Source organism: Gymnoscopelus microlampas (assembly GCF_963454915.1).
Source record: "Gymnoscopelus microlampas genome assembly, chromosome: 12".
Classification (NCBI taxonomy): Eukaryota; Metazoa; Chordata; class Actinopteri; order Myctophiformes; family Myctophidae; genus Gymnoscopelus; species Gymnoscopelus microlampas.
The window spans coordinates 17,126,324-17,141,236 of NC_139949.1; the positions used below are offsets into that span (position 1 = coordinate 17,126,324).

At 39.2% G+C, this 14,913-nt stretch overlaps 1 protein-coding gene across 2 annotated transcripts in view; it reads left to right on the forward strand.

Moving 5' to 3' along the window:
- Window positions 1-7,947: 7,947 nt before the first annotated feature.
- sh3pxd2b (SH3 and PX domains 2B) overlaps window positions 7,948-14,913 on the forward strand; it is an 82,020-nt gene continuing 75,054 nt past the window's right edge. For both annotated transcript variants that reach the window (XM_084075148.1, XM_084075149.1), the window contains exons 1-2: window positions 7,948-8,336; window positions 14,519-14,599. In XM_084075148.1, the coding sequence (XP_083931274.1) occupies window positions 8,265-8,336; window positions 14,519-14,599 (153 nt within the window). In that variant the 5' untranslated portion in view covers window positions 7,948-8,264. The remainder of the gene's footprint in view (window positions 8,337-14,518; window positions 14,600-14,913) is intronic.

A 14,913-nucleotide genomic window follows, 5' to 3' on the forward strand; every position in this document is an offset into this window, starting at 1 on the left:
TACTTCCTTCACAGGTGTTACCAATGATACTAATGAAAACTTTGTTGAGTCTGTTCCATTCTGGTCAAACAGAGTCAGGGTGCTGATATTGAGCATATCGACTCACTGGAAACACTCTGCTACACCAGTGGGTCTCAAAGTGGAGTCCAGGGACCCTCATGGTTCCTTGGGGGGGTTTCTAAATGTCCCCTTAAAAAAGGTGTGTAACTCTGAGAGTGTACAAATGTTCCATTTGTACACTCTCAGAGTTATTATGAACCACTTTGCTACACGAAATGGAACAGAGCCTTCATTAGTATCATTGATAAAACCTGTGAAGGAAGTAAGGAAGAGGCCCACCAAGTGCGCGGCACTCAGTGCCGCGCTATGAGCTTGTATATCTGCTATTTTTTAATAGCCAAAGAAATCTAGAAAGACAGAGATGTGTTCTTGGCCGGATTTGAATGGGTTAAACATTTTTAAAATAGTGAATAGTAAATTGTCAATCAAAGGAAAGTTTATTAACATTACAATAAATGTTGTCCAACTTCCTTTGCCTTTGTATTATCCTTTGTGGCAAACCATGCTTGCCTTGGACTTAAGCAAATGCATTGATTACTTATATTCGTCATAAGGCCGCAATAATACACTGCCACTGAACCCTAAAGCAGTTAGCATTAGATTTTACAAATTGACAGAGGTCTAAAGAAATGCAATTTTAGTAACTATAAACTTACTTCAAAACACCCAATTATCACCGTTCATATAATGTGCAGCCATTCAATTTCAGGATAATGTTTGGACATCGTAGCTATACAAATATAATTGATATAATTTGCACCTAATCCCACTGTCAAAGCATTACTTGCTTAACAATAGTTGCCTACCAAGAGTGAATGACATTGGTTGGTCAGATGTAATGCACATTGTGAACCAGAGGATGGTGCTGCATCCCCACAAGATTGCTAGTCTTGGGCCTTTTCAAAAGGATGAAATGAAAAGGGTGAATACTCTGTTACAAGTAAAAGTCCGGAATTCTACGTTTACTTGAGTAAAAGTACAAAAGTATTGGTATCAAAATGTACTTAAAGTACCAAAATTAAAAGTACTAAAATGTTCGAAAATAGCAGATCTACAAGCTCACAACACGTCGTATCGGCTATTTTCAAATAGCCCAGGTATAAAATAGGGCTAAAGTGGTTAATGTATGTTTTATAATGTAATATATTTATATCTGCAAAGTAACTAGTAGGCTAACTAAAGTTTTTAAATAATTGAGTAAAAGTACAATATCTGCCTCTGAGATGTAGATTTGAAGTAAAAGTACTAATAACTGGAAATAAGTAAGTAAAAAGTAAAAAATATCCGCATCTGGCTCACTGATAACAAACATCATTACACCTGAGTAAAACTGAATCCATTCTCTTTGGGTCTAGTTTTAACCTCGGCAAGGCCGACCGCTTCACAATCAAAGTGGGTGATGATGTTATCACAAGAAAAGAAGAAATTACCTATGTTCCATTTTGGAGGCAAACCTTTCCGGTGATAAAATGGAAACAAGAGTCATCAAAAAAGTATTTTGTACAGGATTTCCTCTAGTCAGTAAGAATACTTTGAGGATTCTTACAGGGGCCCTCATCCAAGGTCACTTCAACTATGCTTGCACCTCCAGGCATCCCAAAACAAACTGGTATCCGTTTTGGGGAAGGTGTCAGTCCACTCACACACAACTGGTAAGGCTACTTCTTGGCCTTAAACCTACAACTCATCTAACCCCTGCTCATTTTGCTAGGGTTGTGGACAGAGTACAGCAGCTTGCAATGGGCCTGGTCTACAAGATACACCACAACATTAAGATACCCATGTATATCTGTCAAAGTACTTCAAAAAGCGTAAATGAAGTCCACAATCACAACACCAGAGGTAGCTCCACTGATCACGTCCAACCCAGATTTGGCACAAACAAGGGGTTGAATTCGTTCTTCTGCTATGCAACAAAAATGTGGAATGCCCTACGAAAAATATTGAAGGAGTGTAAAACCCTACTCGCTTTCAAAACTGCCCTAGAAGATCACCTTCAGGGGGCTTTTCTGTTTTTCTTACCTTTAAACTGTTTATATGATGTTCTGCATAGTAGTGTCTATCTGTCTGTCATTTAGTGTCTCCATGAATTGAGTATGTGAGGACCCCAATTGAAACAAGCCAGTGTTTTTTTGGGGGCTTTTCAATCCTATTTAGTTGACCTTTTATTTTGAACTGTACTTCCATGTGCTTTTTTCTCTGCAAACCTCTTCATACAGTATTCAATCAACCAATCAATCAATCAATCAAAAAAATTATTACTTTAGACCACTGGCACTGAGTATATCTAGTTTATTATTGTCTTTGATGCCAGGATGCAAGGCCGAAAATATGTGTCTCTGTCTGTCTGTCTGTCTGTCTGTCTGTCTGTCTGTCTGTCTGTCTGTCTGTCTGTCTGTCTGTCTGTCTGTCTGTCATCATCAGTGGTTGTCCAGAACCAGTACAGAACCAATACAGATTACAGGACAAGAAGAAAAGTAGATACAGCACGGTAGAGAAAATACATCACATTCAATGCAACACCACCAATAATCAGCAGAAATATACAAATATACAACACTATTCCGTTTTGGGGAAGGTGTCAGTCCACTCACACACAAGCTTAGCAGACAGTGTCATGCCCATGAGAGCATCTTTCCTGATCTGTATGGCAGTCTACTCCCCAAACAGTGTTCCAGAATCCATCATGGTACTGACAGACACGACCAGGCTGCCTTTATGTGGCATGGAGCGCATGCATCTTCAGCAGGTACTGGGTTGGATATCGAGCGTACTGCACACGTCCAGCAGGAAAAAGGTATTTCAACATGTTCTCCATGAGAGAGGTTAGGTTTATGTGGATGAGAAGTGTAGGGTGTATTAGTTTAGTTTAGTTTATTGCACATTAGAAAAATGACATATGATAAAAACAAAGCAAAAATGGAAAAAAAAAAAACATTTATTAAAGGATCCCCATTAGAGACCCCTGCTTTCCCGAACAAAGCACATACAATACAGACATGCATACAATAAAATAAATACATTAAAGTATACAAATAATAAACAAATGATTTTGAACAAAAACTATAATTACATAAAATAAAATCAAAAAGTCCAGTCATATCAAACAAATACATAAATTACAGTTACGTTTTTGAAGTAAATTTGTTGTGAATTGTAGATAAGATAAGGCAGATAGTTCCAGAGTGCTATTGACCTATATATAACAGTAAGTCTGAGAAAATGTGTCCCCCCCCCCCCCCCCCCCAATGTATGCTGCAACCACATGCATTATTTCCAGTGCTTAAAGGACAACTTTGGTTTTTCACAACCATGGTTTATATTTTAGCTTGTAATTAAAGTAAATAAAAGATGAGTGTATTTTTTTTTTCATTTACTGCTTTCTATAGTTTTTGCAATTTTCGTGATCTTTTTTTACAGTGGGCGGGGGCATTCTGTCCGGTGGCTAAAGTTACATTTTCACCATGGTATTCAGTGGAATCTTGGTTTATAGAAATTACAGAGTTGTGTAACAGAGATTAGTGGGTTCCACTTGCTCCCTAAGTAAGGGCATTTCTTATTGGTTAGTGGGCGGCACCTTATTGAGTAACACAGGTGTCCATGTTTGAGGGGTGCCAGTCTTGATTAGATTTGCCCAAGGTAAGATGTGTTCCTCAGCACACTATATTTTCAATAAGAGTTTACTGTGATACTGTGATGTATACTGGTCATTCTAAACATGCTAAATGTACCTACATGAAGTTGTGATGCTTTGTACATGTTTTCAGTTAGTCATTTTGACATATCAAACAGTATATTGTCTACAACAAACTGCTGTTAATTCTGTTGTAGATGTGCTGCTGAGGCGTGTGTTACCAAAAGAGGTGTCTGACCAGAAAATTGTGTCTATTCTTACCAGGTACATATTGTTTTGTTTTATTTCATTGTATTGTATTGTGTTGTATGTTTATTGATTGTTAGAATATGCCAGTCTTGATTAGATTTGCCCAAGACGTGCTGCTGAGGCGTGTGTTACACCAAAAGAGGTGTCTGACCAGAAAAGTGTGTCTATTCTTACCAGATTTGGCCAAGAATAAACTGTCAACAAAGAGAGGGTCTGGAACTTCATTCATTCACACAACACAACGCAGATAAACTGTTACAGTTGCAGTTTTGGAAAATAAGCTAAATTTCTTCTAGGTCCCCATATGAATACAAATCAACAACAAATAACTTCACAGGAAACAACATTTGTATGTCTATGAAACTTCAAAAGGACTACAAGTTGTTTCCTTGCTCAGGGACCTGCAAGGTGCTTTCAATACTGCAATGTAGAATTACATTAAAAGTACAAAAGTATTGGTATTAAAATATACTTAAAGTACAAAAGTAGAAAGTACTCATTATGCAGAATGTCCAATTTCACAAGTTCATTCGAAAATAGTAGATCTACAAGCTCACAATGCGTCACATCGTGGCGCATTGTGAGCTTGTAGATCGTCTATTTTCAAATGGCCGAAATGTATAGGGTTGAAGTGGTTAATGTATCTTTTGTAATAATAATAAAAAACAAAAAAGTAACTAGTAATTAAAGTTTTCAAATAATTGTAGTGGAGTAAAAGAACAATATTTACCTCTGAGATGTAGTGGAGTAGAAGTAAAAGTATTGAAAATTGGAAATATTCCAGTAAAGTGAGCAAATACCTCATAATTGTACTTAAGTACAGTACTTAAGCAAATTTACTTGGTTACTTTCGACCACTGCAGATCAATCATGTCCAAATATGGACATGATTCCCTAGTCGAAAACAAGGCTTTATTACAATAAAAGATAACTGAAACTGTATTGTGTTTACAAAATGAACTAAACTAAACTCATAGAGAAAATGTCCCTATCTCTTCTCTTTGTCAAAGATAGCAAACATTGCCGATCGTACACTATTTATTTTTAAGTATAAAGTTATTAAATATGTCAGTCATTTCTTTGTATATTTAGTTTTTTTGTCATATCTGCCCTGTGCAACTTCAAGGCCGCAAAGCCAAACAGAAATGTACATGTTAAAGGGCATTTTTCTGTCTAAGACCAATAAGGTTACCACACCAGCAAATGACAGCAAAGGACTCTATAAAAGCCATAAAACAAAATCATCAAAGTCTGAAATTTGGCTAGCTTCCTTAAACACAAGAGGCGCTGCTGACCTCACACTATTTCAGTATTTAAATCAAGTTTCAGACTATTGTCAATAATGGAACGAAGATATTTATAAGCGGTTACCAAATCCACTGTCTGGTCATTTATGGCACTACTCTGAGGAGCTGGTGGAGATTGTCTAAAATCAATGCACATGTCTTTAGTCTCTCTGACTACTGTGTTGTAGGAATGCCTCATAGCGTGTATACTTTAATGACCAATCAATTGAGACTAAAGAATAAAGATTAAAATACCAGTCATATGTACATATAGGCTAAATCTTTTAATATTGTTATTATTATCATGGAAATCTTTAGCGTTTTGCTAATTATTAGGGCCCACACATTGACAATCACTGCTCTATAAACTTGACTTGACACAAACTGTAAATGATTAATTTCTGCTATGGATGAGGACTTATCCAAGCACTTAGCCAGAACAGGTTGAAGCTACAGGTCAAAGTCATTCAGGGCTTTGGACTTGGGTGATTTCACCAGTATGGGGTGTCAGTCAGGACACAGGACATGTGATTATAGTATACTTTACTGGAGTTCCATCTAGAGAGTAGCACAGGAAATAGGAAGCGCCCCAGCCTGTGTCTTCCGTGAGGAAGAAGCCCAACAAATCCATTGTGAGACCTTTAAGGAGGGCCATTCAAGCAAGCCGCAAGTGAAGCCTGCAGTACCACCATGGCCCAAGAAACCATCACGCCAGAATGAAATGTTTGGAACCGGGGAGTCTGGTGCAACTCTCAAGTCCAGGACCTGGTGAGACGAAGGAGGATCCCGGCCAGCAGGCCATCCGCAGAGCCTAGTCCCTCCACGTGCCAGAGCCTCTCCTCTCCCCAAGCCCCGGCAGAGTAGTTCCGGAGAAGCGGATTGAGTGGCCCTGTCTTGCCCTAAGAGGACTGACCGTGGGTAGCTACTGGGACGTAATTCAAAGGGGCATGAGAAAAACATACATTGCCAAAGGAAAGATGAAAAAACAAACATAAATCAAGACTATTATTATTTTTGGTAGCCTACATACATTTATAAATGTAACAACAACAACAACAGCAACAACAACAACTTTTAAAACAATAATACAATAAAATCAATATTAAGGGAATAAAGAGATGTGAAAACAAGAGCTGTGTCACAATTTGCATTAGAAAAGCTTACAAAACCAGGAGAATTGTGCTAGGGGTAACTTTCCTAAAGCTTTTTGGAACAAAATAGCAATATTTCAACGTTTTAGCTGTAATTTGGTATAAAACCCTGTGAGTCAAAGTTCCATAGCATACGCCTAGCCTTTAACATGGGTGGTTGTAATTAATGGAGATGGAGAAGGGTCCAGCTGCAGTCTCCCAGATGAGACTTGGTGTGTTCTCACATAAATAGACTTTAGCTCGCGTCAGTTGTCCACGCAGAGGAAACATACATTTAACAAAAAAACGAAAAGCTGTTACATGTGTATGACTCTGTTTCCCCTGAATCCTCTAGTTAATGTTATTGTTATATTGTATTGCTGTTGATTGTTTTAGTTGTTTCTGTTTTCATTCTGTAGGCCTACTGTTCGTATATTTCATTTCAGTTCAGTTCAAGTATGTGCTGGTTGATTACTTGAATTATTTGTAGCCTACTATAAGTTTGTCAATAAAATAAAATAAAATGAAATGAAATGAAATGAAATAAGATAAACTTTGGCATTCCACGTTATTCTTTATTAACGCCAGCAGATGGCGTTCATGATCAAGCCGTAGTGTTCGTGTACTGTGCAGAGGGGAGAGAGTCTCGTCTCGGCAGGACTTCCATGGACCGTCCCACAGTGTTGCCATGTCCGCTTTATTATAGGCGACTTTGGGCTAGTTTTTCTGTAAAGTTTCTTGTAAATATTGGTAGTTGCAGGTTGTTTTTTTTGGGGCTTGTTAGTTGTTTCTAAAGTGTCGTTGCGTATTTTGGGCTTGTTTCCAAATGTTGTTTAAACCAGTGGTGCTAAATCATTTTCAAACCCCCCCAAATTACTATGTATTATTTATTTGTAGACCGTCACACAACCTTCTGAAAATATGTTGTGCCAGACAAGATTTTGTGGATTTGGAAATATTCCTACATTTTGACTTTTTTCCCCACCTCTGCAACATCCCACGATCTTTCTTTGAAAATAGCAGATCTACAAGTGTAGACCGGCTATTTTCAAATAGCCAATGAATGAATGCATTTAAAGCAGTGGTCCGGTGACCACCAGTGGTCCCTGAGAGGGTACCAGGGGGTCCCCAGCGAAATTAGTTAACATAGCTGTTATAGTTTTGAATGGCTTAGCTCTGGCTATTCAAAAATAGCAGATAATGAGCTTGTAGATCTGCTATTTTTGAAAAATCTTGAAAATCTGCGCATATCTTTGAATATATAAATATTTCAGCAAATTTTTGCTTTGCTTCTGGGTGTCCCCTGGGCCCTGGCACAAAAATAAATTCAGATGGGGTCCACGGCCAAATTTCTCATCCTTGGCAGGTCCTTGGCATGAAAAAGGTTGAAAACCACTGATTTAAAGTGCTCATGCATGTGGCCTATATATAGTTGCTTCTTTTGGGGCCCGTTTCTCTCGCAGAACCTGGCAACACGTGGAACCGTCCCAGTCGGCTAAAGTGGGAGTAGGTGATCTAGGATAGGCTGGGAGTTTTGTTCGGGTTTAGCGGAGCAGCGGAGAGGAGCCGTCAGGAGCAGTGGGCCGGAGGAGCAGGAACAGTAACCCCAACCGAACCGACCCACTGGATGTGGGACAGGAAATCTGACACACGCACACACACGCACACACAACATCGGGCCAGCGGTGGTTGCGTTGATCAAGAAGTCCACGGATGACAAAGCGGACGGTGGTCGTGTGTGTGTAAACTTTCTTCTCCGTTATCGGGTTTGATCGCTTTGCATCTACAATAAACCCACCCACCCAGCCAGCCATAAGCAGGGACTTTGTTTTAGGGAGTGTTTTTGACCCGGGGTCGGAGGAGATCTCACAGGAGGATCATCAGGGCATCACCATCATCATCATCATGCCACGGAGGACCGTGCAAGATGTCACCGTGCAGGACGTCCAGAAGCGCAGGAACCCCAACAAACACTACGTGAGTCAACACAACACGACACACAACACGTCGCCTCTGATTTATACCATAAACTTCGTCGTCAAGACGGTGTCGCGCGGAGAAAGTACTTGTAGCGCCGACCCCGCTCTACGGGCACCCTCAAGCAGTGTTGCCATGTCGCTTGTTTTTCTGTAATGTTGCTTGTAAATATTAGTTTTGGGCTTGTTTCTAAAGTGTAGTTGCTTATTTGGGCTTGTTTATAAAGTGTAGTTGCTTATTTGGGCTTGTTTCTAAAGCTTATTTGGGCTTGTTTTGAAAGTATAGTTGCTTATTTGGGCTTGTTTCTAAAGTGTAATTGCTTATTTGGGCTTGTTTCTAAAGTGTAGTTGCTTATTTGGGCTTGTTTCTAAAGTGTAGTTGCTTATTTGGGCTTGTTTCTAAGGTGTAGTTGCTTATTTGGGCTTGTTTCTAAAGTATAGTTGCTTATTTGGGCTTGTTTATAAAGTGTAGTTGCTTATTTGGGCTTGTTTATAAATTGTAGTTGCTTATTTGGGCTTGTTTCTAAAGTGTAGTTGCTTATTTGGGCTTGTTTCTAAAGTGTAATTGCTTATTTGGGGTGGTTTCTAAAGTGTAGTTGCTTATTTGGGCTTGTTTCTAAAGTGTAGTTGCTTATTTGGGCTTGTTTCTAAAGTGTAGTTGCTTATTTGGGCTTGTTTATAAAGTGTAGTTGCTTATTTGGGCTTGTTTCTAAAGTGTAATTGCTTATTTGGGGTGGTTTCTAAAGTGTAGTTGCTTATTTGGGCTTGTTTCTAAAGTGTAATTGTTTATTTGGGCTTGTTTCTAATGTGTACTAGATATTTGAGCTTGTTTACACATTTGTTTTATTATTATTTAAACGAGTGGTTTTGTCCCTAAAATGTTTTGTGCCAGGGAGCCCCTACCAGATTTGTGTTGTTGAAATGTCTCAGAAATCTTCCAAATATTCCACATTTTATTTCAAGACTTTTTTGAAAATAGTAGTTGTGAGCTTGTGGATCGGTTATTTTCAAATAGACAATGTATATAGGTTTGTTTAAAGTGCTCACGAGGCCTATCTAGTTGCTTCTTTTCGGCTTGTTTTCATAGACCTGGTTGCTTATTTCTCTCTCACACACTGGATCTGGCAACACTACCCACAAGGCGTTGCATCGTCGCGGGCTTGCAGATCTGTCCGTTTTCGGCATGACCACTCTGCTATTAAATCAAGTATGATTCTGGTGATCGAAACTGTGATTTTATTTTATTTTTTCAAGACATAGCAACGGAGCTGTGGTTGTGTTTTACCCATAGAACTTACTGTGTGTTCTGTTTCTTTATTGGTGTGCTGAGTGACCCGGGTAAAAACAAAGGGAGTATCAAGTTACAGCCTTTTGCAATACAGCTGAAAAACCTCCATTCACTCTTTAGTACAGTAACGTTAGGCAGCCACATGTAGTGGTGGAAAAAGTCCTAACATTTTTTTACTTAAGTAAAAGTATCAATATTGCTATGTAGAAATACTCTGTTACAAGTAAGAGTCCGGAATTTTAAATCTACTTGAGTAAAAGTACACAATTATTGGTAATCAAAATGTACTTACAGTACCAAAAACAGAAAGTACTCATGTAAAATGTCCCATTTCACAAGTTTTCAAAGTATAAAATGTATGTATGTAGGGCTGAAGTGGTTAATGTAGACTAGGTTATGTTATGTTATAATAATCAAAGTTACAACATAACTAAAGTTGTCAAATAATTGTTGTGGAGTAAAAAGTACAATATTTGCCTCTGAGATGTAGTGGAGTATTGACAATTGGAAATACTCCAGTAAAGTAAAAAATAACTCAAAACTGTACTTAAGTACAGTACTTGAGTAGAGGTACTTAGTTACTTTAGACCACTGCCCATAACAATGAAAAATGACTTCAGACTTATTTAAAATCGAAAACTGTAAATCCTTATTGAATTAAGAAATAAGAGCATGCAACATATATATCTATATGACTAAAACTCAAAGTTCACTTTTAAGTGGGCAAACCATGCTTCTATAGCTACTGTCTTTTTCTGTTAAAATGTTCAGTCAGTCCAGTTGTCGGTCCACCAGTCCCAGTCCTTGTGGTCCTATGGTTAGTTTCCAACAGTGGTGGGAAAAGTATTTTTTTTTTACGTAAGTAAAAGTATCAATACTGCAAAGTAGAAATACTCTGTTACAAGTAAATGTCCGGAATTAAACATTTACTTGAGTAAAAGTATAAAAGTATTGGTATCAAAATGTACTTAAAGTACCAAAAGTAAAAGTACTCATTTTGCTGAATGTCCCATTTCACAAGTTCAATATGTATACACATCTTTTGAAAATTGCAGATGCGACGGGTTGTGAGCTTGTAGATCGACTATTTTCAAATAGCTGAAGTATATATAAGGCTAAAGTGGTTATTGAATGTTTTGTAATAATAATCAAATTCTACAAAGTAACTAGTAACTAAAGTTTTCAAATTATTGTAGTGGAGGTAAAAGTACAATATTTACCTCTGAAATGTAGTGGAGTAGAAGTAAAAGTGTACTTGAGTAAATGTATTTAGTTACTTTCCACCACTGGTACCCAATAACCTGTGAGTTTGTACCCAGGCCAGAACCCACCTGGGAACAGGCTGATTAGCTTATACAGATATAAGTTAGGCCTAGGACATTGTTGTCCAGGAAGTTCTCCACATGGGACAGTTTCTGTCTGAGGTCATTTTCATGTAGTGTGTACACAAAGCCTTGGAGAAGTATTTGCACAGGGAATAGCTTGCCGTTTTATTTTCAGACTGCACGTGGCATGTACCACAGGGGACAGCATATATATTCAATACAATTGAATCTTAAATTCAGACTCAGGGGAGATCCATATCACAATAAAAGCACAACACAATGAATAGAAATACAGAATACAAAACAGAATAAGAAAACAAAACAGTGGTATTAATTTCAAGGAACCCCATAACATTCAGAGTTAGCCCACAGACCTGTAAGGGTCCATTTAGTACCCCCTCAAGGTACCCTGAGGGAACAGATTAAGTTTATTCATTACTTTTCTCATCATGAATTGACTTTGTGCAAGAAGAAAGGCTTTTTTTCCTCCCATTATCTCTCTAAATTGCACTTTGAACCAACCCTCTGTCTGGAGTTAACACAGCTTCTGAAGTGCTTCTGACTGGTTGGATAAAGGCACACTGGCTAATGCGGTATGGAGTGCCATTAGATGATAATGCCGCAATCGGCCCATTACCACCACAATGTCTTCTTTGACACAATCTCTGCCACCTCAGGGCTTCTGTTTTGAATTAGTACCTTCATTGCAGGGGGAGAGGAAAGAAAAAGGAGATAAAGAAAAATGTGGCTTGAGGCCGATGGAAGGGTGTTTTTCCCACCAAATTACAACAGCCCTTCCCTGTTGGATACAGTATGCAGGGCATGTGAGGGATTCAAGAATAACGGGAGTCGATTAAAAGGCACTTTTTCACGCAACTGAAAAACAGTAGAGAGCTATTCATCCTTGGCGAGTGGTAAAACAGTAGGAGGAAAGTGTGGGTGATTTTTTTTTTGCCTGCGAAGCTCAGATGGAAGTTAATTTTAAGCAGCAAACATGACATCATTGCGTGTAGGAAGCAGCGAGGGCCGCTGCCAAAGGCATAGCAGGTGTAAGAGTTGGCTTTCATTGCCTTCGCAATCTGTGAAGGTCCATGCATGGCGTGTGTCCCTCCTTACATCCATGTATGTGTGTGCAACATGATGACGGGGTGGGTGTGCTGGTCAACAGACCTCAATGCTGTGAGTGTTTGTTGAAGGACAGAGGGTTCTAGGGGTCCCATGTCTCCTCCATCTGTCCCTGTGTTTACTGGTTCAGTCCGCGTTGGACTTTATCCCTATGGTCCTCTCTCCACCGTACAATCCGGAGATTTTAACTATTCAAGTATAAATGAGTCTGTAAAGGTAGATTTTCCCACTTTCAGAGTTCCATAGTCTGTCTGGATTATACAGTGCACTTGCATACACACATGAGGGCAGATCTTAAAACCCTTCTAAACACTCTCCCAAGAGCCTTTGTAACCATTGTTTTATAATGGAACAAATAATAAATCTTTGTTTCTCAACAATGACCTAATTTACATTCACATTCATACCCTGAAGGGAGGTTCTTTTCATAAATCCTTTTGGGCTTCTAACTTGTATTCTTTTTTTCCCCCACCTGTAATTAACATTTTTTATGTGCTAATAAACAAACAAACAAACAAAAGAAACCCTGGAGTTGCCCAGAACAAGCACCCAGGAGTTGCCCAGTACAAGCACAGTCCTCTGAGGATTAAGACTTTTTTTTTTGGATAGCTATTATAAACTCAGAACTCAGTTCATACAAGGACTGTTTTGTCACTTGAGTGCAAGAATTGAAGCCAAGCAATTCCTAATAATGCTGAAAATGTACATGGACAGGAATTGCATATAATGCAACAGTGCATTGTAGAACATGCATTCATTAATCATTATACACTAACTTTTATAGTAAACTAGACAAGACAATACAATAGGTAGAATAATATAATAATCATTGTCCTATTTATTTGACTAAGCCTTGGTGTTGGTCTGAGACCCGGCTTTGGAGCGAAATTAGACAGAAAATAGCCGATCTACAAGCTCACAATGCATCACATATGCGATACGCTGTGAGCTTGTAGATCGGCTGTTTTCAGCATGCGACACCATTATATGACGGAGCATACATTGGGCATTAGCCTACAGTGGACGAGCTCATGGCCAGATTTAACTTCAAGAGCCCTGACACTGAGAGAGAGAGATAGAGAGACAGACAGACAGAGAGAGAGAGAGAGAGGCCAGAGAAGGTCTGGGATCCAGGCCAACAGAAGCATTCATCCAGACACAGCTACCCACCAGGGAGTTTCCGATCACCTCCCTGCCTCTCCTCATCTCCTCCTTTAGGGGAAAAAAGCCAAGTGTTTGTTGGAGTTGAAGCCTGGCCAACAGACTGTGATGATTAGGCGAGATGACGACAGTATCATAGATGCTTGCTTATTGACTCCTTAATTAAAGTCTTTGATCCGTAGCTGGTGTGGAGGAGGGGCTGGTGGACAGTCACACAGAGCCTACATATAAAACTACCGACGTGTAACTTCCGTTAGTGCTGTACATTTCACAAAGCCGGTCTTGGTTGCCCCCCGCAAAACAATAAAACACGTGCAAACCAGTCGAGTGCGCCAGTATATTTTATTTGGGTAGTCTCTCGGACTCTCTCCTGAAGTGCCCAGGCATTATTATGTTTTCTGATGCAAGTTGTCCCTGTTGAGCACCGACAAGCCCTTCTACCTTCTACTGGCTGAAGCACGTTGGACTTCTTGTTGCCTGGTCTTGGTTGTGTTTGTTGATAATTATTTTAGTGTGACGATCTAATTTAGTTTTTATTATTATTATTTTTATTATTATTGTTGGAAGGTTACACAAATACGTTACTCATATATCTTTTTACTATATAGAAGGCATATTATTGAAGGTATGCAACTATGGATTATTCTAACGACTATTCTGTCGATTACTTTTTTGATTAATCGAATAAGTGAGAAGTGGGTTTTATTATTTACGTTTTCTTATATATCAATGTCGATGAACAACGTAAGCTTTTTTTTTGACATATTGACATGCCCAAAATAGGGATGATTATAAATGATCAATTATAACAAATAAAAATGTAAATTGATTTAAATGTCATTAGTCAAACGATAATATAGGGGTGCAACAGATAATCATTAGCTGTTGCGTCAGCCCTTTATTATTGTTTCTAAAGAAGTGATGAAACTGATGACATCAGCTCCCTTGGCTTGGTGATTTCCTGTGTTACGTGAAGTGATGATGTAGGCCTACATGGAGTGGGAAGTGAAATCATAGACATCCCTGGGGTATTCCTGGAAGCGGATGACTTGATGATGATAATGCAGATGACTGTCTTGTCTGTGACAACCACCTGATTTTGTCAGACATATGCTCCTTCTGCGTGCGTTCCCATGCCACGGCCAATCCAAGTCACGCCACTGTTAATTAGAGTGACTGTGAGTCAGGACTGAGGTCCCCTGGGAGTTTGATTATCGGATTCTTGACAATTATGGTGGTGCGGCAGATAAAATGTTAACTTCTATTTTTGTCTTTGTGTTTCAGGTTTACATCATCAAAGTGTGTTGGAGCGATGGCAGCACCGAGATCATTTTCAGACGCTACAGCAAGTTCTTTGACTTGCAGGTGAGTTTTGTTGGGGGGTGTGTGTGTGTGTGTGTGTGTGTGTGTGTGTGTGTGTGTGTGTGTGTGTGTGTGTGTGTGAGCTCAAAATCTGAAGTCAACTTGGAGGCCCAGCGCTTGTGACCAAGCCCTCCTCGTTCCTCCCACGGATAATTATAGTGTGTGCGAGCAGAGCCAGCAAATGCCCCGACAGAGTTAATAGAGAAGAGTAATGAATGTGGATCTCTCTCTCTCTCTCTCTCTCTCTCTCTCTGATGACCACAGAAATGTCTGAATCAAGCTTCAACGTCAGACTGGGCACTCGTTGCACAAGGAGG